Source organism: Melospiza melodia, chromosome 10, assembly GCF_035770615.1.
Source record: "Melospiza melodia melodia isolate bMelMel2 chromosome 10, bMelMel2.pri, whole genome shotgun sequence".
NCBI lineage: Eukaryota > Metazoa > Chordata > Aves > Passeriformes > Passerellidae > Melospiza > Melospiza melodia.
The window spans coordinates 14,795,041-14,819,658 of NC_086203.1; the positions used below are offsets into that span (position 1 = coordinate 14,795,041).

At 45.2% G+C, this 24,618-nt stretch overlaps 1 protein-coding gene across 2 annotated transcripts in view; it reads left to right on the plus strand.

The window, feature by feature from the left end:
• The first annotated feature begins 2,029 nt into the window (after positions 1-2,029).
• The window catches only part of DCAF1 (DDB1 and CUL4 associated factor 1), a 49,553-nt gene continuing 26,964 nt past the window's right edge, over positions 2,030-24,618 (plus strand). For both annotated transcript variants that reach the window (XM_063164483.1, XM_063164488.1), the window contains exons 1-11: positions 2,030-2,110; positions 9,111-9,228; positions 13,782-13,858; positions 14,114-14,187; positions 15,136-15,249; positions 16,991-17,128; positions 17,936-18,439; positions 19,572-19,673; positions 20,865-21,023; positions 22,308-22,487; positions 23,666-23,875. In XM_063164483.1, coding sequence (XP_063020553.1) covers positions 9,119-9,228; positions 13,782-13,858; positions 14,114-14,187; positions 15,136-15,249; positions 16,991-17,128; positions 17,936-18,439; positions 19,572-19,673; positions 20,865-21,023; positions 22,308-22,487; positions 23,666-23,875 — 1,668 coding nt within the window. In that variant the 5' untranslated portion in view covers positions 2,030-2,110; positions 9,111-9,118. The remainder of the gene's footprint in view (positions 2,111-9,110; positions 9,229-13,781; positions 13,859-14,113; positions 14,188-15,135; positions 15,250-16,990; positions 17,129-17,935; positions 18,440-19,571; positions 19,674-20,864; positions 21,024-22,307; positions 22,488-23,665; positions 23,876-24,618) is intronic.

A 24,618-nucleotide genomic window follows, 5' to 3' on the forward strand; every position in this document is an offset into this window, starting at 1 on the left:
TTTATTGCTCTGCAATCCACGGCCATATTTTGCATTTCTTTTGTGGCTTTTTCCCCTTCATTGCATCATTAAGATGAAGTGTTGTTGTGAGGGTGGGGTCCTACTGCATCCAGTGCTGCAGGATTCCCACTCATTATCCTGGAGTTAATCAAGACAGACAGTCAAATGTTGCAAGTGTGGTAGCAGAATCTCTACCTGTGCAAACACTGCCCAGGGCGGGGATTTATGCAGTTGCAGTGCAGGAAAGTGGATTAATGTGGACACTGTGGGGCATCTTAGATAGGAATGGTGCTTATGAAGCTTTTCCTTGAGAGGGCCCTCATTCCCCTTATTTACTAATTTTTTATTCATATTTATTCTTCCATAAGAAAGGCTTCTGCCAGTACCTGGACAATTACTAGAGCACAGCAGCATAAACTGGGATTTCATTGCTTCCATGCTGTTTTGTTCCTGACAGGTGAGCCAGCAGGACTCCCACCTGCCCTGTGGGAAACAAGAATGTTGGACTGAATCCTTCCCAAACATCTTTGAGGTGTGGAAATGCAGGAGCTGGAGGTCTGAGCATTTCAGGCAGTTTGTGAGGAGGCTGTGGCAGAGCCAGGGGCTGGCTGCAAGCTGTGCCCTGTGCCAGCAACATGCCAGGCTCTGGCAATGAGCAGCAGGCTCTGACTCTCCTCACCTGCTCAGGTGAGCTGGGAACTGAACACCAATTTCTGTGAGAAGTGACCCTTTCTCCAGTGCACCATGGATATGGCAGGAACTGGAAACCCTAATTTTGCTCTCAGCCCTTTGAACGTGGAGATGAGGAGGGGAATGCTGACCTCTGCAGCTCCTGCTGAACAGCCCCATGGCTGCCTCGAGGCTCCCAGGTGCCATGCAGGGGAGGGAAGGTGCAACTGTGGATGTGATGATCTTTTCTAGATAATACCGCTGCAGGCGGGTCTGATACTTTTGAGACTGCAGCCAGCCAAGAGGGCCTGGGTGAGGAGTGTGCTTTTCCAGACTTTCCTTCCCCTCAGCAGAGGTAACTTCGCTGAGAGCACGTGGATCATCACTCCATCCAGCGGGGCAAGGGGCTGTGCCGAGTGACAGCTCGTTGCCACTGTAAAGCACACAGAGCAGGGGTACTCTCACTGCGGAACCAACAAAGAAAAGCAATCCCAGAGGAGCAGGACGTGGAAGGCACCCAGGGATGGGCTGTGCAGAGCTGAAGGGTTTCTTTGCACAGACTCTCCCATGGCAGGCAGGTGCATAACTTCTGCAGTGACGGAGGGAAGGACAGGGAGGCGGAGGAGCTCTCCGAGCTCATAATGAGCAGCTGCAGGGAGGGTGGGAACGTGGGAAGAGGAGTCTCCTCTTCCTCCTTTGTTATGGTCCAGGGCAGGGAGGAGGTGGGTGCTCAGTTCCGCTGTGGGGCTTTACCACAGCTGCCAAAACCAGCGCTGGTTTAAGTGTGAAGCAGCAGGACGCGATTCCTTACCAAGCTGGAAATAAGAGGAATCACTCTGGGGCAGGAGCCGAGCTCTCCTGCAAGCTCCCCTCCCTGTGGAACATCTCGCTGTCCAGCTGGAGGTGAACACCACAGCGAACAATGTCCAGCCTTGGGAAAGGAGGAGCAGGCGCAGCTGGTGATGTCCCGCCTTGGGGCTGTAGGGCGGATGGCGGCGTGCCCAGCAACGCGCCGCTATCGGGGCGGACACGCAGGTATCGGGGCCGACAGCTGCTGCTTGGCGGCTCCTCCGTGTCACGCCGGGCCGCGGAGCCAACAGCCTCGCCCCTCTCCCGGAGCGCGACTGGTGGAGCACCTATCGCTCCGCCCGGAGCCACCGTGCTGGGCAATGGCGGCGCGCCGAGAACTACAGTTCCCAGCACCCCCTGCGGCGGCAGCTCCGGAGGACGCGCATGCGCCCCGCGCGAACTCCCTTTCCCGGCAGGCCGGCCGAGCGCGCGGCCCCCGCCCCTCTCCCTCAGGGCCGTGACGCGCTCGCCGTGACGCAGCGCGGTGACGCAAAAAAGTGTGCGCCCTCCAGAGCGATCGCGGCCGCCGCGGGGTGCGCGGGGCCGGCAGCAGGGGCCGGGGGCGGCGGCGGCACCGCGGGGCAGCGCTCAGGTACCGGGGCCGGGGTGGGCGGGACGCGCCGCCGCCGCCGCTGTTGCCGCTTCCCCGGAGCCTCGCCGGGCCGGGCCGGTTGGCGGCCGCGGCCTCCGCGCCGGGCAGTGGCAGCGGCGCGGGGTGTGGGGGGGGGCGCCTGAGGGGCGCGGGGTCGGCTGCGGGTCCGCCCCCGCGCTAGGGGGCGCCCTCGGGGCGGGGGGCCCGGTGGGCCCGGCCCGGCCCGGCCCGGCCTGGCCTGGCCTGTCCCCCCCGGCCCGTCCCGTCCCCCCCGGCGGGACCGGGCCTGCGCCGCCCCGCCCGGCCCGGCCCGCCCCCTGCGCCGGCTCTTCCTCCTGCGCCGGGCCCGCTGGGGCGGGCGGATCTCTGGCCCTTCGCTCCCCCGCGCTGGTCTCTGCCGACCTCTAAACGTTGGGGTCGCCCGTGCGTCCCGCGGAGCCGGGCCGGGCCGTGCGGGACCCCCGGCAGCTGTCACCGGCCGCCCCCGCGAGGCGCGGCCCGCCTGTTTCCCCTTGCAGCCGCGCGAAGAGGAATTGGTGTTGAAACGGAGCGGAGCGGGGCTTTTTTTTTTCTTTTTTTTTTTTCTTTTTTTTTTTTTCTTTTTTTTTTCTTTATTTTGTAGACAGCAGAAGTTTGTTCCTGTTTTTTGGGCTTGTCGTGCCAGATCAGAACGTAGTTCTAAGTTTGTTTTGTAAAAGGAGAAATTTCAGGAAACTGAATAACCTTGTGGTTTTCCCTGTCCTTAAAATGCCTTAATTAAAAAAAAAAAAAAAAAAGAAAGAAAAAACCAAAACAACCGAGTTTTTAAGCAAATACTTAAAGGCAACATTAGGGATATGTTCAGTATAGCAGCCAATTTGGAGCTCTGTCAAACAAGAAGTTGAACAAACGTAGACTTCCCTCAGTGTAGGAAGGACACCAAACCATGTTTTGTGCTCCAGAGATTCCGAGGCTTTTCTTACTTGGTGGTTTTGTTATTTCCACAAGTGAATTTCAGTGTTGACACTTTGTGATGCTTTAACTTCCACGTGGTTATTTCAGGCTCAACAGGTTTAGACAAATAGCTGTCAGGTGCCTCATCTCTTTAAAGGATATATGTGATGGGAGGGAGAATTTTATTTTTTTCTTAAAGTAAGGAATTCTTTGTGTTAAAGCATTAGCATAAATGAACCTACAAATGTACTGCTCAGCTTTGCTTGGCAATTAACTAGATTCCAACTCATTAGTGGCACATTATTACTTTAGTCTTCCCTACATTTTGTCCTCAGCCACACTTAGAATCAGTTTTGGCACCAATGTCAAACTGGACTATTTAAGCTGGCCCAAAGTGCAGTTATTGGAATTTGAGTTGCCCCTGTGCATGTGGAATTACAAATCTTCATGTAATTTTTGTCCTTTAATGTGCACATTAGTTTAAATGTGCAATCTTTCTACAAAGTGATCTAAATTGTCGTTTTTGGGAGATTTTTTTTTTTGCTTGAGGTATAATTTTTTGTTTTATTATATAGCTCATTCATTTGGCATTTAAATTGCTAAGTTAGGCCTTTTGTGTTCATTTCCCAAATAACCAAACTGTTGGTTTTCAGATTTTACACGTGTTTACACAGAGGTTTCATGCTTTACAACGTTTATCTGTGAGGCGTCGGTGTGTTCAGAACCTGCTGATCCTTTCCCTGAGCTCAGCATCAGCCAGGGAAGGAGCTGCAGTGGTGTTGCAGTAGGGGTGATGCTCCACTGGACAGAAGGGTGGAGCTGAATTGCTCCAGCTGCTCCAGGCACTCAGGCAAGGTTTGTGGTGAGAGGTCACTGGAATTTGATTACCTTGCTCTTCAGAGGTGTCTCACTGAGGTGACTCAAGTGTCAGAGGTTTCAAAAACATGAGAGCACCTTGAGGAATCTGTGTCTCGGTACTCTCTGGGTTTCCCTTTAGTGTCACATTCTTACAGCCAAGCTCAGAAGAGAGAAATGCCCATAAAGGCTTTGCTGTGGCACAGCAGTGCCAGGCAGTGTTTGGCATTACAGCCTTTGCTGTGGCACAGCAATCAATGCCAGGCAGTGTTTGGCATTACAGCCTTTGCTGTGGCACAGCAATCAATGCCAGGCAGTGTTTGGCATTAGAGCCTTTGCTGTGGCACAGCAGTGCCAGGCAGTGTTTGGCATTAAAGGTTTTGCTGTGGCACAGCAATCAATGCCAAGCAGTGTTTGGCATTAGAGCCTTTGCTGTGGCACAGCAATGCCAGGCAGTGTTTGGCATTAAAGGTTTTGCTGTGGCACAGCGATGCCAGGCAGTGTTTGGCATTACAGCCTTTGCTGTGGCACAGCAGTGCCAGGCAGTGTTTGGCATTAAAGGTTTTGCTGTGGCACAGCAATCAATGCCAGGCAGTGTTTGGCATTACAGCCTTTGCTGTGGCATTACAGCAGTGCCAGGCAGTGTTTGGCATTAGAGCCTTTGCTGTGGCACAGCAATCAATGCCAGGCAGTGTTTGGCATTAGAGCCTTTGCTGTGGCACAGCAGTGCCAGGCAGTGTTTGGCATTACAGCAGTGCCAGGCAGTGTTTGGCATTAGAGCCTTTGCTGTGGCACAGCAATCAATGCCAAGCAGTGTTTGGCATTAAAGGTTTTGCTGTGGCACAGCAATCAATGCCAGGCAGTGTTTGGCATTAGAGCCTTTGCTGTGGCACAGCAATCAGTGCCAGGCAGTGTTTGGCATTAGAGCCTTTGCTGTGGCACAGCAATCAATGCCAGGCAGTGTTTGGCATTAGAGCCTTTGCTGTGGCACAGCAATGCCAGGCAGTGTTTGGCATTACAGCCTTTGCTGTGGCACAGCAGTGCCAGGCAGTGTTTGGCATTATAGCAGTGCCAGGCAGTGTTTGGCATTACAGCCTTTGCTGTGGCACAGCAATCAATGCCAGGCAGTGTTTGGCATTAAAGGTTTTGCTGTGGCACAGCAATCAATGCCAGGCAGTGTTTGGCATTACAGCCTTTGCTGTGGCACAGCAATCAATGCCAGGCAGTGTTTGGCATTACAGCCTTTGCTGTGGCACAGCAATCAATGCCAGGCAGTGTTTGGCATTACAGCCTTTGCTGTGGCACAGCGATGCCAGGCAGTGTTTGGCATTAGAGCCTTTGCTGTGGCACAGCAATCAATGCCAGGCAGTGTTTGGCATTAGAGCCTTTGCTGTGGCACAGCAGTGCCAGGCAGTGTTTGGCATTAGAGCCTTTGCTGTGGCACAGCAATCAGTGCCAGGCAGTGTTTGGCATTAGAGCCTTTGCTGTGGCACAGCAATCAATGCCAGGCAGTGTTTGGCATTAGAGCCTTTGCTGTGGCACAGCAATGCCAGGCAGTGTTTGGCATTACAGCCTTTGCTGTGGCACAGCAGTGCCAGGCAGTGTTTGGCATTATAGCAGTGCCAGGCAGTGTTTGGCATTACAGCCTTTGCTGTGGCACAGCAATCAATGCCAGGCAGTGTTTGGCATTAAAGGTTTTGCTGTGGCACAGCAATCAATGCCAGGCAGTGTTTGGCATTACAGCAGTGCCAGGCAGTGTTTGGCATTACAGCAATGCCAGGCAGTGTCTGCCATTACCCCAGTGCCAGGAGCACCAGGCACAGTGTGCTGGAACAGCCACATCTGAGTTTGCAGTGGCCACCAAGGTGGTTGAGACTGCAAATATTTGTCTTTCAAAGTCAAATCCTTTGAGTAAGTGCTTTATGTTTTGTTAATATTGATTCTAAATATATTTTGGCCATAACACTGTTTGGGATAAAATCCCATTCCTTAGCTTTTATTAGATGTTCAAAGTGAAATCTGTAGTAGGCTGTGATTTTCAAAACTTATTAAGAGAAAAAAATTACATCCCTCTGCCCCCTCCCCTCCCCGAATTTAAATCTGATGGGTTTTGCTGGTTCTTGGAGAGCAATTTAAGATTGGATTTTTTCAGCAACTTGTGCTGAAAAGGGAAATAGTGAAAGTCAGAGCTGTTCTCCCAGGTTTCCTCTCCATCAGGCTGGGTGTGTTGCTGACAGTTACAGGTTGGTTCATTTCATTTATGTTCTTGTCTTCTCTGCAGAGCTCTTCACTTTGGTTTAAGCTGTAATTCCTGACAAAAGTGAGCACAGTAGGAGTTTCTGTGGTGCCATCTAAAATAATTGTATTTATTTGAATAGATTGGAAGGGATAAGCCTGTGGAAGGGAGGAGGTGCCTTGGCAAGACATTCATTGTCACTGCTGAGTCCCAGTAGAAAGGGTGGCATTTCTATGCTATAACTTAATTCTAGGAAAACAGCTCTCTGTCAGCACCAGTTCTTTACACCAATAATGAGCTTTATTGAGGCAGGTTTTAGGGATAACTGGGATTTTTCACTTGGTTTTGGGGTAGCACAAGGTGTCCCAGAGGGCAGTGAGCAGTTCCTGTGGTGTTCTGGCTGGGACTTTGTTGACCTGTTGCAGGTACTGCTGAACCTTTTCTGTTTTCCAGCAGGAGCAGTTGAGGGTTGTTAGAGGAAGTAAATTGTTTTCCAGATTGCAGGGGAGCCTGCACAGGCCCTGAACAAGCTCTGAGCTCACAGGGCCCTTTTTGCTGTATCCCTTGAGTACAGAATGGAGATGGGGGTGTCTGAATGTGGATTCTGTCACAGCACTTGGGTTCTGAGGCCTAGAATGGATTTGTCTGAATGTTTTTCTGTGATATTTAAAAGCTCTGAAGAGCTACTGGCAAGTGGTGCTCAGTTAATGAAAAAGGAAATGGAACTTAATGAGCTTGGAGTAGTTTTTATTTTTGAAGGTGTTTTGGAAGCGTGTCTGTGTGTACAATCTCATTATGTTTTTACCTGCATCTAGGCAGTGTTTCTTCCTAAGCAATTTATGCATTTGCATTGAATTTCCTGATGTAGTTCTGAAATGAATGAATGAATAATGAGTGCCCTAGATAAAATCATAATTACTTGTGATTTAGGAAGCATTATCTTTCTTCATGCTTAGGTAGTTTTTTTGTTAGCATATGTCCAGTGCATATAGTACTTAACAGAATGGTATTCTAGTAGTCACAGGTTTATCTTTTCATAGTCTTTGGCTGATAACTTCTGTGCAGTTTCTGCTGGTTTAATCTTCAGCCAGTGTTCTTAACTTCATGTTTCCCATTTAACTAACCAGTCACAGTACATTAAATTCAGGAGCACCTATGGGACAAGAGGTAGAACTGTAGGATTGTTCATCCATTCCCTGAGTGAGGAGAAGTTTTAAACCAATTGGAGGTGTCCAGCACACAGTTAAATTGTGGGGATGTTTTGCAGGGACAGCTTGGGCTATAAATGCGTGTATAATCTCTGCTATGGCTGCCTTTAGTCTGCCATTTGACTGGCTCCTGAACATGTATTTCAGGAGCTGATGTGTATGTCACTGTCTTAAACACTTCTGTATTTTACACTGGTTTGAAAGCTTCTTTCTCTGGGTCAGTTATGACAAATGGGTATTTAATCTCATGACAGATGGGTATTGGCTATGTCATGGCTAATGAAATGCTGGAAACCTTTGTGTGTTTTTGGATGTGAAGAAATCTGTTTTGCTTGGTGTACTCTCCCCTACATCCAATACCAAGTCAGTTTATAAATTATGTTTAGGTATTCCTTCCTCCAGAAATTACAACTCTTCACAGCAATCACAGTCTGTCAGGTTGGAAACTAGGGGCCTGGCAATACCTTGAGACAGATTTTGTTCTAGTTGAAGCTGTTAATATTTCTGGTAGGTTTTTATCAGTTCGACAAAAGCTGACACCTGGAAATTTAAAGGCTTAAACAGAACCTACAGTGATAGTTCCCTTCATTAAATGATACTTCAACAAGTCACTCAGTGCTGTAGGAGTTTCTCACTTTTGAGGATGGGAAGATAAATCTTCTGTCAGCTGCTGTCATGCAAGTAAAGGCTGATAAATCTGAAGTAATTGCTCCAGTGCTCCCTCCTGTGATCATCCTCCCTTCCTCCTGGAGCCACTGGCTGTTCTTGGGAGCCCTGGAGGAGCAGTTCAGACCCTGAGGGAGCAGTGGAAGCCCTGGAGGAGCAGTTCAGACCCTGAGGGAGCAGTGGAAGCCCTGGAGGAGCAGTTCAGACCCTGAGGGAGCAGTGGAAGCCCTGGAGGAGCAGTTCAGACCCTGAGGGAGCAGTGGAAGCCCTGGAGGAGCAGTTCAGACCCTGAGGGAGCAGTGGAAGCCCTGGAGGAGCAGTTCAGACCCCGAGGGAGCAGTGGAAGCCCTGGAGGAGCAGTTCAGACCCCGAGGGAGCAGTGGAAGCCCTGGAGGAGCAGTTCAGACCCTGAGGGAGCAGTGGAAGCTCTGGAGGAGCAGTTCAGACCCTGAGGGAGCAGTGGAAGCCCTGGAGGAGCAGTTCAGACCCCGAGGGAGCAGTGGAAGCTCTGGAGGAGCAGTTCAGACCCTGAGGGAGCAGTGCCCCCCTCTTTGCCACCACGGCTGCCCTGGGGCTGCTCCCACTGCCCGCAGCACTCAGGGGCTGCCTCTGCTCCTCAGCACTGTGGGCCCCAGGAGTTTGTTGGCACCTCCAGTGCTGCCTGCAGGGCATTGAAATGGGATGAGGACACTGATCACAATCTTGCTGTCCTGGCTGGGTTGGTTCTTGAGTAAATCACCACAAAGTGTAACTCAGGTCTGCTCCTGGAGTTGAGGTAGAGCTTTTGAAAGGCTCAGGCAGTGAACACAGTGTGGTGAGCTGTGCATTCCAGACAGCCTGGTCAGGGCTGGGGAGCTCCAGTCAGGACTTGTGTTCAGAGGTGCACATGTTCTTTAGTCTGCAGGCAAAGGACTGGAAAGAAACTTTCACATTTGAAAGCACTGTTCTGTCACTTTGTCTTCTCACTCCTTTTTGCTGAGTATTATTTGCCTCTTTCAAATGACTTCTAATATTTGATTTAGATTGTTTCAAGGAATAAAAGAGTGGGATTTCTTGCTCATTTTTATGCCTTTTTTTGTCCTGGTTGTTACCTCTGCCTTAGGCTAAGCCATGACTTCAGGATCTGGGCATGTGGACTCCAAGGCTGAGCTCACTACTTTGCTTGAGCAATGGGAGAAAGAACATGGCAGCGGGCAAGACATGGTCCCTATCCTCACCAGGTAAGATCTATTGAGCAAATCCCTAAGGCTGAATGGCTGAAGTTACATGACAGCAGCTTTTACCTTGTTTTTTCTTGAGGTGTTCACATAGCTGATAATCTGTAATTCATTTTCTTGGTCTAGAAAATGAACTGTTAGTGTGGTATTTAAATAAAAACTTTTAATGACATCTTACACTGTCTCTACAAATTCCCTGAAATAGTAGAAGTCAGGAGCATCATTAAATGTTTGAAATAACTTTGGTATCTTTACTTGAAGCTTGTAAAACATTCATTGTGGTGGGAAGCAAGGTGTGAGAGGTTTGAGATTGCAGTGATGTTGATCAGATTAAATGAAAGGGTGAGAGTAGGGTGAGCAGGAGGAGCTATATTGAGAAGGTATTAGTGAAGCTCATAGGGCATGTTTAAAGTGAAATTTTAAAACCTGATTGTTTTTTAAGCTGTGTGATGGTCGAGTGGCATTGTGTTGTGAGAAAAATGCCCTGGTCCAGTAAATTATTTGGGGTTGTTTAGGTAACACCATTAATTATAAGACAGTATCTAGTACAAAAGAAAGATTTGAATGATCAGTTGCATTTGTGTTTTCCCAAGCCAGGCTTCATTTGGGTAAACTGACATTACTCCTGCTTTAAGGGGAGATTTGCAGAAATTCCCCCAGTTCCTCACAGCTCTGCTGGCAGATCCATGGCCTGCCTCACGTGTGCAGGACTCAACTGCTCTGCAGTTCAGGAGCAGTCCAGGTGTCTCTTCTGCCTCGTTGGGTCAGACAAGTCAGTGCACAGAGCTGGAGCTGGCACTGGGTGGAAGTAACAGGAATCTGCTGGAGGTTCTTTGCTCAGGTCTGTGCTGTGCCTCACCCACTGGGCACAACTTCTTTGCTGTTCTTACTGCTTTTTAAAAATAGCAGCATAGGAGGAGGAGATGAGCAACAGAAAGCCAATCCTAAACACTTGAAAATTAGTGGGTCTCTTGAAAATCATGAGACTGGTTTTGGTGTATCTCAGTGTGTTGTCTGAAGGAAATCTGTGCTATTTCAAGGCTTTTTCTTGTGGGCATAACCAGAAATTTACTGTATTCGAAGAAATTTAAAGACATTTGAACTACACATGTATTTTTTTTGTGCTTATAGCAGTCTGGCACTTCTTGCTCTCTCTCAGCTCCTGGAGCTCCCTATAATATTTATGCTCAGACAAGTCTGATAACTTTGTTGATTCTCAAGGTTTCTGTGCAGCAGGCAGAGGGGTTATGAATGGTGAAGGCTTGGGTATTTTTGCTTTAGTGGAGATAGTACAGATTTATTTAAGGTAGCTGGGGATTTCACCAGAAGTTAAAATCAGAAATTAGATTTACAGTGCTTCAGTTATCAATGAGAGCCATGTTTCTGTTTGTAGGAGAGAGTTTTAGCTATTTAGATGTTTAGAGTTGCTGGTAGAGATCCTCCTGAGCAATCCTCACCAACTGGAGCTTGCAGTGCCAATCTCCTGAGGCGGGGCAATGCCCTTGCATATTGGTTTGGTCTTAGGGCAGAGGGAGCTGTGGTCATACTTGTTGGTGAGTGATATTTCTCTACTTCCTTCCTCCTTGTGAGCTAAATGAAAGAAAACTTCCCTGTGTGGATGGGAGTCTGTTGAATGTGATGCTGAGGCAGCACAGGGGGGAGTGCAGTAACAGGACAAGGACAGCAACAGTTACAGCACCAGTTGCAGACCACAGCTGAGCTGCCACTTCCAAAAAGCTGGATTTACAAACACTTGAGTGTTAGAAGGTATGGACTGAAGAAATTGCTTGGAAAGCCTATCAGCAAAAAACAGCTATGTAATATACATGGTTTTCAAAACTACTGTAAATTGAAACGATCCTGTAATAGTCTTTCTTCATAGATGCAAGTCATGTTCAACCAATCAGGCAAATTGTGAGACTCAGATAATTTATTGTGTCCCAGGAGCCTCCTTCATCAAGGGAATAAATCAGCAGTGTAACATTGTAACTTCATCTCCACAAGCCAGCTGTGTTGTGGTGTGGGATCCTAGAGCACCTTATGCTCTGGCAATCTGCTGTAAAGGCTCAGGTTGGTCATTAATGCCAGGTGATGACACAAAGCAGGATTAGGGTGGCTTTGTTGTTCTATCTGGATCACTGGGGGCCTTGCAGAGTTGACAAACTTTTCTGTATACCCCTGCTCCCAAGGTGAGCTCAGTTTGTGGCAAGTGGAAATGAGGATCTGACTAACTTTCCAAACACAGTTGCAAAGAGGAAAAAAAATAGAAGTAAAAGGCTCAGTGTAAATCCTACATCTTGTCTGCAGACTTGGAAGTGGCTGCTGAACCAGTACAATGCCAAGTGAATGAAGGAAATCTTGAAACTTGAATAAAAGTTGTGTGGTTTTGTGAACTGTGTTTTGTTACAGCCCTGTATACCAGGTGCCTATGTTAGAAGGCAGAAATGAGCTTTGGTAGTTATTTGACACTTGGTTGCTTCAATTGAGAATTGACAAAGCTGTTGGATCTAGATAGATTTATCTAAGTCAAGTCACAAACCACCTTTGTATGTGTTAGTTAAAAGAAGGGCATTGTAAGCAAGCTTGATTTTTCTCCTTTTTTCTTTTTTGAAAGTAAATTTCAAAGGGGCAATGTTTTTGTGGGGTTTTTGTTTTTGTTTTGTTTTTTTTTTTTCTAATTTTGGTCAAACAGTTGTGAATAATTGTCTCAAAACCCTCCATAATTAGTGATTCACATTTGTCTTTCTTTGAGCCTGTGATAATGTTGTTGTCCCTGGAAGCACTGGGAGCTGGCTCGTTGCTTGGCTGCCTACCCAGACAGGATGCACTGGCCAGAGTGTTGTGCTCACTTTCCATGCTGCTTGTCTGTCCTTCCTGGCACATCACCAAAATGCTAATTATCACCTCAAAAGACCTGACAAGGCGAGAGTGCTGCTTCCCAGCTCCCCATTTGTCTGAGTTTTCTGTCAGCAGACATCCCTCAAGCTATTAGTTCTCATGGAAAAAAATGAGGAGCTGGCAGTGGAGTATTTAAGTGACTTGCTTGTGCCAGAATTTCTTGAGAGCTCAAGCTGTGCCTCCTATTATTAACAAGGGACACAATTTGCATCCTTTCACAATCAGGCTTATAAAAGTAAATATTGGAACCCCACAAGATCAACAGCTTGTTGAAAGATAATTGTTAGATCAAAGGCAAGCAAGAAAGTTCTCTGCTCATTTCCAATGAGCTAATTTGCTGTTCCTGGAATCTGGCAGGAGTCATCCTCTGTCACACTGGCAATTCAGTGTAGCTCACAGAGGCAGGACTAAGAACATTTTTGCCTCTAGTCATGCCTGGGAGCACTGGGTATTTTCTGGAAAGTAACAGGCACGGAATAGAAGTCAGCAGTGTTCTGTAAGGGAAATCCTCTGTGAAAGACAAATATTTTTCCAGGGATTACTGCAGCCTTCCAGCAGTTTTCCCTCCCCTGTGATAAACTCTGCCTAGATAACTACTGTGAGGTATTAAGACCTTGTTTTAAAATGCTGTGCTGCACATAGATGCTGCCTCCCACTCTGAACCTCTGTAGAGGGGAGGGAATCATGTCTTATACCAAGGAAATGAGATTTAATTTCCTAATGTTTTTTTCAGTTGAATTGAGTGCTCTTTATCTCACCTCAAACTGCATGGAGAAGGACAATGAATGACTATGGAATTATTTATTCCTTGACCATGAGATAGTTTTCCTCTTCTTGATTTTGTGTAAATAAAAATAATAATTAATTCTCTTACTGCTCATTCTAAATGAGTTAGAGTGTAGGATTTCTTATTTCTGCTGAGGCTGCTTCGAAGTTTAGGGGAGGGCATAGCACCAAAACAACTCAATTTTGTGTTTTTGATAGAGAGGAGCATTTAATGTATTTTGAGGATCTGTGAGCAGGGAGCTGGCTGAGTTTCTCCTTGTCTTATCTGTGGTGGTAGTTGACGCATGGTAAAAAGTTGATAACTGAATAGAGGTTACACAGCACTTAATAAAGCTATTTAATATTTATTAAATATTCATATTTATATTTAATTCTACAACACAATCGAAATTTAATGTGTAGAATAACAAAAAGCTATGCAGGCAGTTTGAGCAGCTGCCCCTGCGCAGACTGAGCAAAGGGGAGGAATAAGTTACCTGGTCAGGACTTGCTCTGCTGCAAAAGAAAGACACTGTGGTGGTATGAGGTACTGCTCAAGCCCTTTATTGGCTCTAGTTCTCTACACTGTGTGTAGAACATCACAAGGAGTCTAACATGAGTAAATAAAAGGTGTTAGCCCTTCAGAGTGTCAAAGTTTATACATCTCTGGGGTGTCACTATGGGTTCAGTGCATTTTGGAGCTAAAAATGAGATGAGATAGTAGAGGCCAGTGTTTTCTCTCCCCCCTATTGTGGCCAGTCAGAAATCCTCTGGTGGCACTGAACACTGGTGAGAGCTGATGGGCTGGTTTGCAGTGCTCTGCCAGGTGTGACTGTGAGGAGCTGTGCTGCAGCAGTGTGAGTGCTGCTCACTTTGTGCTGTTCCTGCTGCAGGATGTCCGAGCTGATCGAGAAGGAGACTGAGGAGTACCGCAAAGGGGACCCTGACCCGTTCGATGACCGACACCCAGGTAAGGAGTCCTGGCAGCCCCAGCTGTGCCCCAGTGCTCACTGGGAGCTCATATTCAAAGGTAAACAGCTTCTAGCCTGGATGTGCCAACTCTGATCGAGGTCTGACTGCTTTTGCACTAGGGAGTTGTGCTCTGTAGTGCTGACTCTGGAGCATCCCCAGGCAGTTTGAAGGTAGCAGTTCAGTATTAATGTTGGCATATTGAGGTAGGAAAGTGAGTGTTGAGTGTTTTCCTGTGTTCCTGTTTGTCCCACAGGTCGGGCAGACCCTGAGTGCATGCTTGGTCACTTACTGAGGATACTCTTCAAGAATGATGATTTCATGAATGCGGTAGGTTTGCTCTGAGAACTTTCTCTGTCAGTTCTTCACACCACCTTACTGCTTTTATTTCCTCTGTGCTGGTTGGCCTTGTTAGTTGTTTAATATTTATTTTAGTGGTGTCAGAATTCTCTTTTCCATAATACTGGATTTTAAGATGGGTTTAAGAGCAACTCTTTTGCCACTATTGGAGTCACTCAGATAAAGGGGAGTTCATGAGCTGTTGGAATGTGTGTAGCAACAACTGAATTAGTTGTTTTCAATGTGTATCAATCTCTTTAAAGAAAATGGGGCTTCTTTAATACAATTCCAAAAACATAATTTCTTTCTATAATGAAGATAATGCCACTAATTCTAGTGCCTTGTTTCTGAGTGCTTGGAACTACTGGGCTGCCTGCAGGAACAGAAGAGCATGTCAGCTCTAGAAGACTCAGGCAGAGAATCAGGAGACAAGAGTCTGCCTTTCCACTTGGACTGCTAAACTCTAACATGACTTAATAGCTAGAATTTTGTGACCTTTGCATGCCTGCAAACACCTATATCAGTACACATTGCTGGAAGGATTCTGACAGATTGCTTGCATGTCTCTCTCTGTCAAACTGCAAGTGATAAGGAAATACATGTGCAGTTAAAAATGTGCAATTTCTTATGTTAATTTTTTCATTACCTTTTAATGTTTGTACTGTTACAGTTTTTCAAGGCACTTGTCTTTACAGATCAGTTCAAGATAGATATTTAGTCAGTAAACAGCAAATCACAGGCTCTCTGGTTCTCTGAGAAGTAGTTTTGACTTCCAAGGCACTCAGGGAGCAGGCTAAAGGCTGGTCATGTTGAGATCCAGGGCTTAGAATGGCATTCCTTACTTTATTATTTTCCTGCCATGGGAGCTGTAAGGCTGTCACTGCTCTGGGTTTGGTCAGAGTTGAATTTCAAACCTGTGCTGTTCCTGATCTTCTCCAGCTAGTGAATGCTTATGTGATGACAAGCAGAGAACCTCCACTAAACACTGCAGCCTGCAGACTCCTGCTGGACATCATGCCAGGACTGGAAACAGCTGTTGTCTTCCAGGAAAAGGTATCACCTGCACTAAAGCTTGGGTTTTAAGCTTGCTTTATTTTGTACTCCAATAAGACTTCCCAAAGGAGAAGCCAGTAAAAAGCCATATTGAAATCCTGTGTCTGGGAGCCAATCTGTTCAGTCTCACTAATGGTCTGGGGCTTTTTGCTCTTGGCATGTTCAATTAATAAAATCTTGGGTATTTCATAGCTTTTTAAAGTGTGATGTGACTGACTGAAAGAGAGGAGCTGGAATTTAATGTAATGTTTTGGGAATTGTTGCTTTATAGGCCTGTGAATGGAGCAGACTGTGCAGAACATGGAGGACTTGCCCAGTAATCCCCAGCTCTGGCAGAGCAATAGCTTTCCTAGAGCTAAGTGATAAGCAAGTCATACTTTAACTGAGCAGTCTAAAATCCACAAGCTTTGTGAGCATTATCTGGAGCTCTGATAGACAGCTGAGTCAGACTTCACATGTTGACAGATGAGTTGTTCTGAAGGAATGCACGCAGAGTGGAAATTGAGGAGAAAGTGAATTTCACTCAAGGCATAGTTTCCTTGTCTGTAAGAATTAATATTTTTCTGAAGTTTGGAAATGAGGCAGTGTTGTATATAAAAGTTCTAAATTAATTTCTCTACTATTGGAAATATGCAGATGAATTCTAAAGCATAATAAAAGATAATAATGTGCTCCCTTTGTGAAAGATTTAATTTAATTTGAGCTCTTTGTGATTTGTCCAAAAGCTGAGGCTGGGAAGCCTTGATCAAAAAACAATTTAAAACCAAAACAGTAATTCCCCATTAGAGGAGAATATAGCTATTTCCAGAGATAAAAGCTTTCTGTAAACTGAAATGAAATTAAGTTTTGCACTGAGGGACTTTTTTCCTTTTGACTTGAGAATATCTAGAGCTCTGTTCTGGCACTTAGGGCTCCTGTATATAGGAGGCTTTGGGAAGAGGGTGTTGTTCTTGTCACAGAGAGGCCCTCTAGCGACCAAGGGATTTCACAGCTCATCAGTTAGACTTTTTTTTTTTTTTTGATTACATAAGAGCAATAATAATGCAATTGTCTTTAAGTATATAACAGGCAATAAAAATCTGTGAGCTGAGAGTTCCTGTTAAAGTGTGTCTCTTCATTATTACTTTTCACTGATTTTCTATTGTATTGTACCTGTAATTCAAATTATGTGCAAGATTTCTGTCACGATAATTGCTGTTGATGTTTCTAAATCCAGTGGCAATTTAGAGGAAACAAATTGATCTTTCATTCCAAACCGTTGTCTTTCTACTTGTCTGTTTTAAATTTGGCCAAATTTCATTTTATTTGATATAAGTTCAACACAGCTTATTTGAAATTTGCTAAATTGCTGGAGATTTTTATTAGTGAAACTGACCAGAACTTTGGGCTTCTTCGTTTGGACTGATTCATACCTGTAGTGTTTTGCCTCCTAGGAAATACCTTCACTGGCCACTTTTTGCATTTGTGCAGATCCAGGTATCTGATGCCTGGGAATAGCTTCGTGCCACTTAAAGATTTAGGGGTGGGGTTTTTTTTTGTGTGTTGTTTTTTTGGGGGTTTTTTGGTTTTTTTTTTTTTGGTTGCAGCAGGTATTTTTATTCATTCCATGCTTGATGGGAAATCCAGCCTGGTCATTACTGCAATAAGAGAGAATTCTTCCCAAAAGATGCTTTCACTGGGACTGAGAAGCTAAAGATGAAATGTAACTGTTAGAACTGGTTTCTTGTTTTCTCCCTTCTAGGAAGGCATAGTTGAAAATCTCTTTAAGTGGGCACGAGAAGCTGATCAGCCACTAAGGACATATGCAACAGGACTGTTGGGAGGAGCTATGGAAAACCAGGATATTGCTGCAAATTACAGGGATGAGAACTCCCAGTTGGTAATGATCTCTCAATCACTTTCCCTTTGTGGAGTACAGTTACCTCTTTATAATTTTTATTTATGGGGAGCTCACATTCATGGGTTAATGTATGAGTCTTACAGTGGTTGTAGTACTGTCTGTAAGGGTCATGGTTTCCATCCTTTCCTGCCTGAGTTGGAGCATGCAGTCTGATATTCTGTTAACAGCAGTTGTATTCCAAATGCCAGTGGAAGCCTAAGAAGTCAAATACTTTTTAATGAGCTCATATTCATACTTTCCTTAAAGAACAACTTTCAGAAGCTCTACATCTGTAACTATTGCACATTGTGGTTTGCCCACCAGACAGAGGTTTTAAAATGAAAGGTGAGTCAACATGGAGACAGCTATGACTTCTCTTCTAAACATTAAAAGTAAAAGCATGACCTTTGGTTTTGTGGAACTGCAATTTACCAAAGCTGCTGCTTCCAAAGGGAATGTTACCTTTATTTCAGGCTGGGCAGAGATGGTGGAAGGATGCTGCCATCTGGTATGTGGTTCTGTTAGCACCACTATAGCTCATCTGCTCTTAATGGCTTTCCAGCTACTTCCTTCTCACATGGGAGACATGGTGCTGATATTTTAGAATGAGAGTTGCTGTAGCAAAATGGATTTGAGTTCTCTCAGTCACTTTGAAGTTATGTCTCTGGGCAAATGTACACAGCAACGTACTCTGACCTGTATGCTGTGGAGGGGTTATATGATGATAACTAAAAATATGGCTGAGGTGAGTTGCATGATCAAAGCAAGGAGTGTATTCTCATGAGTGCTGCTGCTTCTCTGAACCAGGTGGCTCTGGTGCTCCGTCGGCTGCGAGAGTTGCAGGTCACTGAAATGACCACAAAACAGGAAAACAAGCGCCCCAGTCCTCGGAAAGTGCCCTCAGATCCTCTGCTGCCCCTCGATGAAGAGGCTGTGGATATGGATTATGGGGAGATGACAGTAGATGGAGAGCAAGAAGAAGTTTCTGCTGATATGGAGATCTCCTTTCATCTCGATTCAAGTCATAAGACCAGCAGCAGAGTAAACTCTGCTACCAAGCTGGATGATGGGGGACTGAGAAGAAGCAAATCAGGGAAGCAGCACGAAAGAGACGGCTTCCGCAAGGCCAAGCAGAAGCTGGGCTTCTCCACCTCGGAGCCAGAGCGGATGTTTGTGGAGCTGTCCAACAGCAGCTGGTCAGAAATGTCCCCGTGGGTGATTGGCACCAATTACACGCTTTACCCCTTGACTCCTGCCATAGAGCAGAGGCTGATTCTTCAGTACCTGACTCCCTTGGGGGAGTACCAGGAGGTGAGCATATGAAGGTGGGAGGAAGCACTCTGTGCTCTAATTCTCTGTACAAAGCTGAGTGGAATTGTGGGGGGAAATTGGCAGAACTGCTCTATCACGCTCTGATATTTCTTGTCATGATTAAGACTGATAACTTTTCCTGAGTTGTTGATGACTTCTAAACTGATGGAGTCATTAGTTTGAATATTACTTGGTGGGTAATACTCAAACCTGAACCTAGCAGATGTGTGGTCTGGAAGTTGGAGCATGGCCCTGGGGATTTTGTCCCATGTTCCTGCTAAATTTATTGCTTGGAAGCTTTGTTTGAAATGCAGACATTTCCTGTTTCCTATGGTGGATATAATAGAGTCCTGCAAGTAAAAGTCTGAGGAAATAATCAACTTGAAATTCTAAATGAAGTGGTTTGTGTAACCTCTGTAGTAGCTCTGAGGAGAAGTGGCAGGGCCTATGTTATGCAGATGCTTTTGATAACTGGTAGTACTTAAATGGACAAAATAATGTGACTGTGTCAGGTTTACCAAAGAGTGTTTCCTTTTTTTTTTTTTTTTTTTTTTGTGGTTTACCTTAATTAGTAACAGAACAAAGCAACACAAGTTTTGCTTTGTGGTGGATGTTGTGTGTGCACATGTGTGCCTTGTTTCTGTGAGACCCAGTGAAACCATTACCCCCTAACACCCTGCATGCAGACTGGATTGCTTCATATGCCAGCAATAATAGGCTATAAAAATAGGAATTACTAGCATAAAGGTGTTACAAAGAATGATGCAAAGGGTTTTGGTCTGTTGCCCTGCTCTCCTGTTTTTTCTGTTCAGTTGTTGGGTAGTTGTCTTTGCACAGATGGAAGGTGGAGCCTCTCTCCAGGGTGGTATCTGTGTCTTCCATAGCTGCACTTGGAGGAGAGTCTTAAGATTTCCGTGTGGCAGCTGCCATGCACCTTGCTGCAGTCAGCAGATGTAATACAAGAGGTCTGTTAACCTTTATTGCTTCCTATGGATGGAGCTGGTTACCTCTGACCTCTCATAACAGGTATCTGCTAATAAGGGAAAACTGGGGGTTTGAGAGAGTATAAACCAAGAGAGACCTTGTAATTCCCATGAAACATTCAGCTAGTGTCCCATTTTTGTTTTCTCAGCTGCTCCCCATCTTTATGCAACTGGGATCAAGGGAGCTGATGATGTACTACATTGATTTGAAGCGAACCAACGATGTGCTGCTCACTTTTGAAGCCCTTAAGGTAAGCTTCTTTCAAAGTATATAAAATATACCATAAATATTGTAAAAACATGGAATATATGCTTGCTATGTGTCAAAGGCAAGTGCTCATCTTCTTTAGGCTGATGTCTTGCAGCATTCCCTTGGATTGGAAGTGCTTTTCACTCAAGCTGAATGTACTGCAGTTTTTTCATTTTAAGTGCTTGACACTTCAAAAATCAAAACAGGAAAGGAAGGAGGGAATAAAAAGATCTTAATTGTACAGGAAAGGCCATTAAGTTCATCTTTCAGCTACCTATTTGAAGATGATAAAAATTCCTTTTTCTGTCAAATGATTGTGTTCCTGCTGCCCTTAGATGGCATTCCTGAGTTATTCCACTGCCTGCTATCTCAAAGGACACTTGTGAGGGGTAAGGAGCATAAACATCTTATTCCCAGAAGCTCCAGCATGACATCTCTGATCTCAGTGGTTTAAGTACTAGTTTGGTGTGAGTAGTCTTTAGGGTTACCTCCCCAAGGTAAAAAGCCACACAAAATAACCTTATTCAAGCCAAGCCTGCAGTGCAGCAGCACAAGTTAAACTCTTCTGTGCATTCTTTCCCTCTTTCACAATAACTTCTCTGCCTCTGATCCTCCAGAGTCTTCCTCTCTGTATCTTTGTCATTTGCCTGAGAATTTATTTTGAAGGAGCAGTGTTCCTACAGTAGCTGTTGGTTACTTCAGCTGGGAGTAGAGTGGGGTGTACAGTGGCTCTTACTGTTTGCTCTTAAGGTGTGGGTAATACAGAAAAGCAGTGCAGCTGCAGGCTTCCCTTTAACTGTCTTTACACCTCATTTTGTAAAATTCCTTCCATCAGTAAGATGTCATAATCAATATATGAATGGAAATTTAAATAGTTAGTAGTGATAATACAAAGTGAGTGAATTTGAAGACAATAAAAAGACCTTAAGGTGGCCTGTTGGATAATTTCTGAGTTGCTCTGCTTTTCTAGTATTTTTTTTTTTTGCAAAATGTGTAAAAAATGGTAGTGCCTCTTTTGGTTTTGTTATTGGGATAAATACTGCATTGTGGGTTAAATGTAATGGGAGGAGGAAGTGAGGTGCACAAAGCACAGAGCAGTTACTTTTTCTGCTGTCTGTTTTTCTATGGGGTGGGGATGCAACTGATGGCAGTTTCAAGAATCCTAGTCTAATCTGCTTTTATGATTCCTTAGCATTTGGCATCATTGCTGCTGCACAACAAGTTTGCTACAGAGTTTGTTGCTCATGGAGGAGTGCAGAAGTTGCTGGAGATTCCTCGTCCTTCCATGGCAGCCACAGGAGTGTCCATGTGTTTGTATTACTTGTCATACAATCAAGATGCTATGGAGAGGGTAAGAGCTGTTCTTGTGCTGTAACTGCAGTCATTCCCATAATTTCTCAGTGTTTCTACCTGTGTTCAGACATTGAATAAGCATCTTCTAAGCTTAAAATCAAATTTATATGGATGGTTAATTGATATATGCAGAGGCTTTAGGAGGTGTATGAATAATAGTGTATTGTTTCAAGGTGTGTATATGAATAACAGTGTTTTGTTTTAAGGGTGTGGATTTCAGTTCCTAGGGAATTAACTGAAGACCTTGTCAGCATTGTCTTAATACTTTAATCACCCTTTTCATTCTATTCTTTCCCTCACAAAATCCCAACAGAAACCTCCTTCATTCTCATTTGCCTTTCTTTTCCTGTCTGTTCCAATGGACTACTACACCTGAGATTGTTTTTCTCTATGGATGGTTCCAGATGTTCTGCCAGATGTTATCCCCAGTATATTCAGATACCAGGTAGAGGAGGTGTCTGTGGTACATTTTGGATTTCAGAGGAAGCCACCTTCAGGGCACAGTCATTTGTCAGGTAGTGCATGCCAGACCTCAGGTCTGAAGCTGGTAGCACTGTATTTTTTGAGTGTATCCAACACCAGCAGAGAAGAGATGGAAAACTCTGCTAACTTGGCACACAGCAGCTGGTGCCAGCACTTCAGTTCCTCTTGTCACTGACCCTGACAGAGGGTTCCCAGTTCCTCCTCAGTGGAAGTAAATAGACAAATGCAGAAGTGCAGTTCTGAGTGTATGGTCTGCACATCTTGGAGGCACAGCCTGAGAACAGGAAAAGACCAGCTCAGTTGTCTGTTTCCAGAGAAAAGTCAGGCTTTAGACTTGGATTTGACAATCCTTGCAGTTCCCCTAAGCTTCAATGCTGCTAGAGTTTGGTAGTACCTTAACATAGGATATGGTACTTGGTTTCACTGAGCAGAATTTGTGTTTCTTCAGTGGAAACCTGTCTGCCTCTAGCAAAGCATTCTTTGGATATGTGGAAATGGTATGGAGAAGGACTGGAATCATACTACACTAAGGCTGCTGTATTCATTGTGCTTTACTCTGGGAGTGGCCAATTTCTAGTCCTACATTGCCAAATCATACTCTTTATTAGTCTTTATTAGTCAGCAGCTTTTTTTACCGGTCTGGAAATGGGACTTCTTATTTCATGTCAGATGTCTGAAGTCAAGCTGAGAATAGCTGATACTTGTCCTCTGCTTCTCAAAGAGTATTCATTCTCCTTGGACCAAATCTCTTAAGCAATCTGTTTGAAGTCTTCATCAAGAATGTTCTTTTGCTTTCCAGGTGTGCATGCACCCCCACAATGTGCTTTCAGATGTGGTGAACTACACCTTGTGGCTGATGGAGTGCTCCCATGCCTCGGGCTGCTGCCATGCCACCATGTTCTTCTCCATCTGCTTCTCCTTCCGTGCTGTGCTGGAGCTCTTTGATAGGCACGATGGGCTGCGGCGTCTGGTGAACCTGGTAAGGACTGTGGCTTTTTAGGGGACAGGGGCTTAGTGGCAGGTTTTGCACCCTGTAAATGCAACTGTGTAGAGTTTTGTTCTTTTGTTTGGTTTTGTTTGGAGTTCTTCCTCCTCAGTTCCCAAGAGATGGAGGGGTGGGTTGAGTTTTCTAAGCAACACTTGCATGCATCCTTTTATCTTTATTATTTTTATTATTATGATTATTGTCTAGAGACTTAATACCCTTTGGGAGCTTTTTTGTGCAACTCCTGGGTTAAGCAATACTCATTCAAACAGTGGTGGCTTAGTGGTAGTCCAGATGTTTGTTGCCACTCCACATAGATGTGCACCCTGTTGGATGTGGATCAGTGCAGCCTTGTTCCAGGAGAGGAATGGCTGTGTGCATGCTGCAGGAACTGTAGTACCTTCTGGGCACAACTTCAAGACATTGTTCATGTAGAAAAGCTGCAATGCCTGCAGGGTGCGGCTGTGCACTCCTGCAGCTTGGGCTCTGTCTGACTCAGGGGTGTTAGTGCTGCAGGATGCCAGCACACCTTGTGGTGCCATATTTTGCTTAAGAGTACTGAGCACAACACTGCCTCAAGACCTACACTGATGTAACTTCTTAAGCCTGGAAAAAAGGGAAAAAAGGAGGCTCGGGGGTGACCTTGTCACTCTCTACAACTACCTAGTCAGGTGGGGGTTGGTCTCATCTCCCAGGCAGTGAGTGACAGAATGAGAGGACGCAGTCTTAAGCTGTGCCATAAGATGTTTAGGTTAAACATCAGAAAAAAATTCATTGAAAGAGTGATTGGGCACTGGAATTGTCTGCCCAGGGAGGGGAAACATGTCTCTGGACATGTTTGAAAAAAGACTGGATGTGGCACTCAGTGCCATGGTTTAGTTGATGAGGAGGTGTTAGGTCATAGGTTGGAGCTGATGATCTCAAAGGTCTTTTCCAACCTAGTTCATTCTGTGATCCTGTGATTTCTGTCTTCATGGATAGTGAAGGAGAGGGCATGGTTCAGTTTTGGCTGTTTACCCACACAAAGACCCTTTTCTGTTCAGACAGCCTTTCTCAGCTCTCAGTGTGCTTCTATGTCCTGTACAGCAAAGGCAGTGTTAGGGTTTGGTGTGAGAGCAGATGCTTTTTTTTCCTGAAGACTGAGCTGATGAACCATTTTTTCCCATACCCAGATAAGCACTCTGGAGATCTTAAACCTGGAAGACCAAGGAGCCCTGCTGAGCGATGATGAGATCTTTGCCAGCCGGCAGACGGGGAAGCACACCTGCATGGCGCTGCGCCGCTACTTCGAGGCGCACCTTGCCATCAAACTGGAGCAGGTGAAGCAGTCGCTGCAGCGCACCGAGGGCGGCATCCTGGTCCACCCACAGCCCCCCTACAAGGTGAGGAGCACATGGCAGGCTTCAGCTTTTCACCAGGTTGTTGCATTTCTCAGTTGAATCCAAGCTGCAGACGTGCAGATCCCTTTGAAGCCAGTGCAATAACTAGGCAGGCTGCAGTTGTTTTATTTGTACCTTTTTCCTGTCGTGTGGAATGGCATTGTAATAGGGAAATACAGAGGCTTGTCTGAATGACATTTGATGAGGGTTCCTGCTCATGTGCTGTGGTTCCCTTTCCATCTCTCAGAAACTCAAAGGCAGGTTGTTTTTGGTATTTGTATTTGATACAAATATCAAATATTTGTTTGTATTTGATATTTGTATTTTCTGTGCTGGGAATCTCTGAAAGAACAAAATTTGTATATGTATAGAGGTCCTTAATGCTGAAAAACTCAGAAATACCTTTAATTTGATAATGATAACTGAAATGTCTTTTGAACACCACTGTTTTTAGAAATGACCCATGAGATTCAGATAGATAATAATCATAGTCTTGGCCATGATTTTTTTTCCCTGATTTCTCCCTGCAAAGCTGGTTTTGTTGATTTTTTGGGGGTTTGTTTGTTTGTTAGGTTTTTATAAAACTAGATTGTAGGGCTGCTGGTTTTGAGAAAGTACATTCACCTGTGGTTCCTGATTTAATTTATGATAGTTCTCTGGAGGAACTGAAGTAAGAAAATATAAGGGAGCTTTTGCTTCTGCAGAAATCACTTTTGTTCTGTAACTAAAAATGTATATAAAATGTT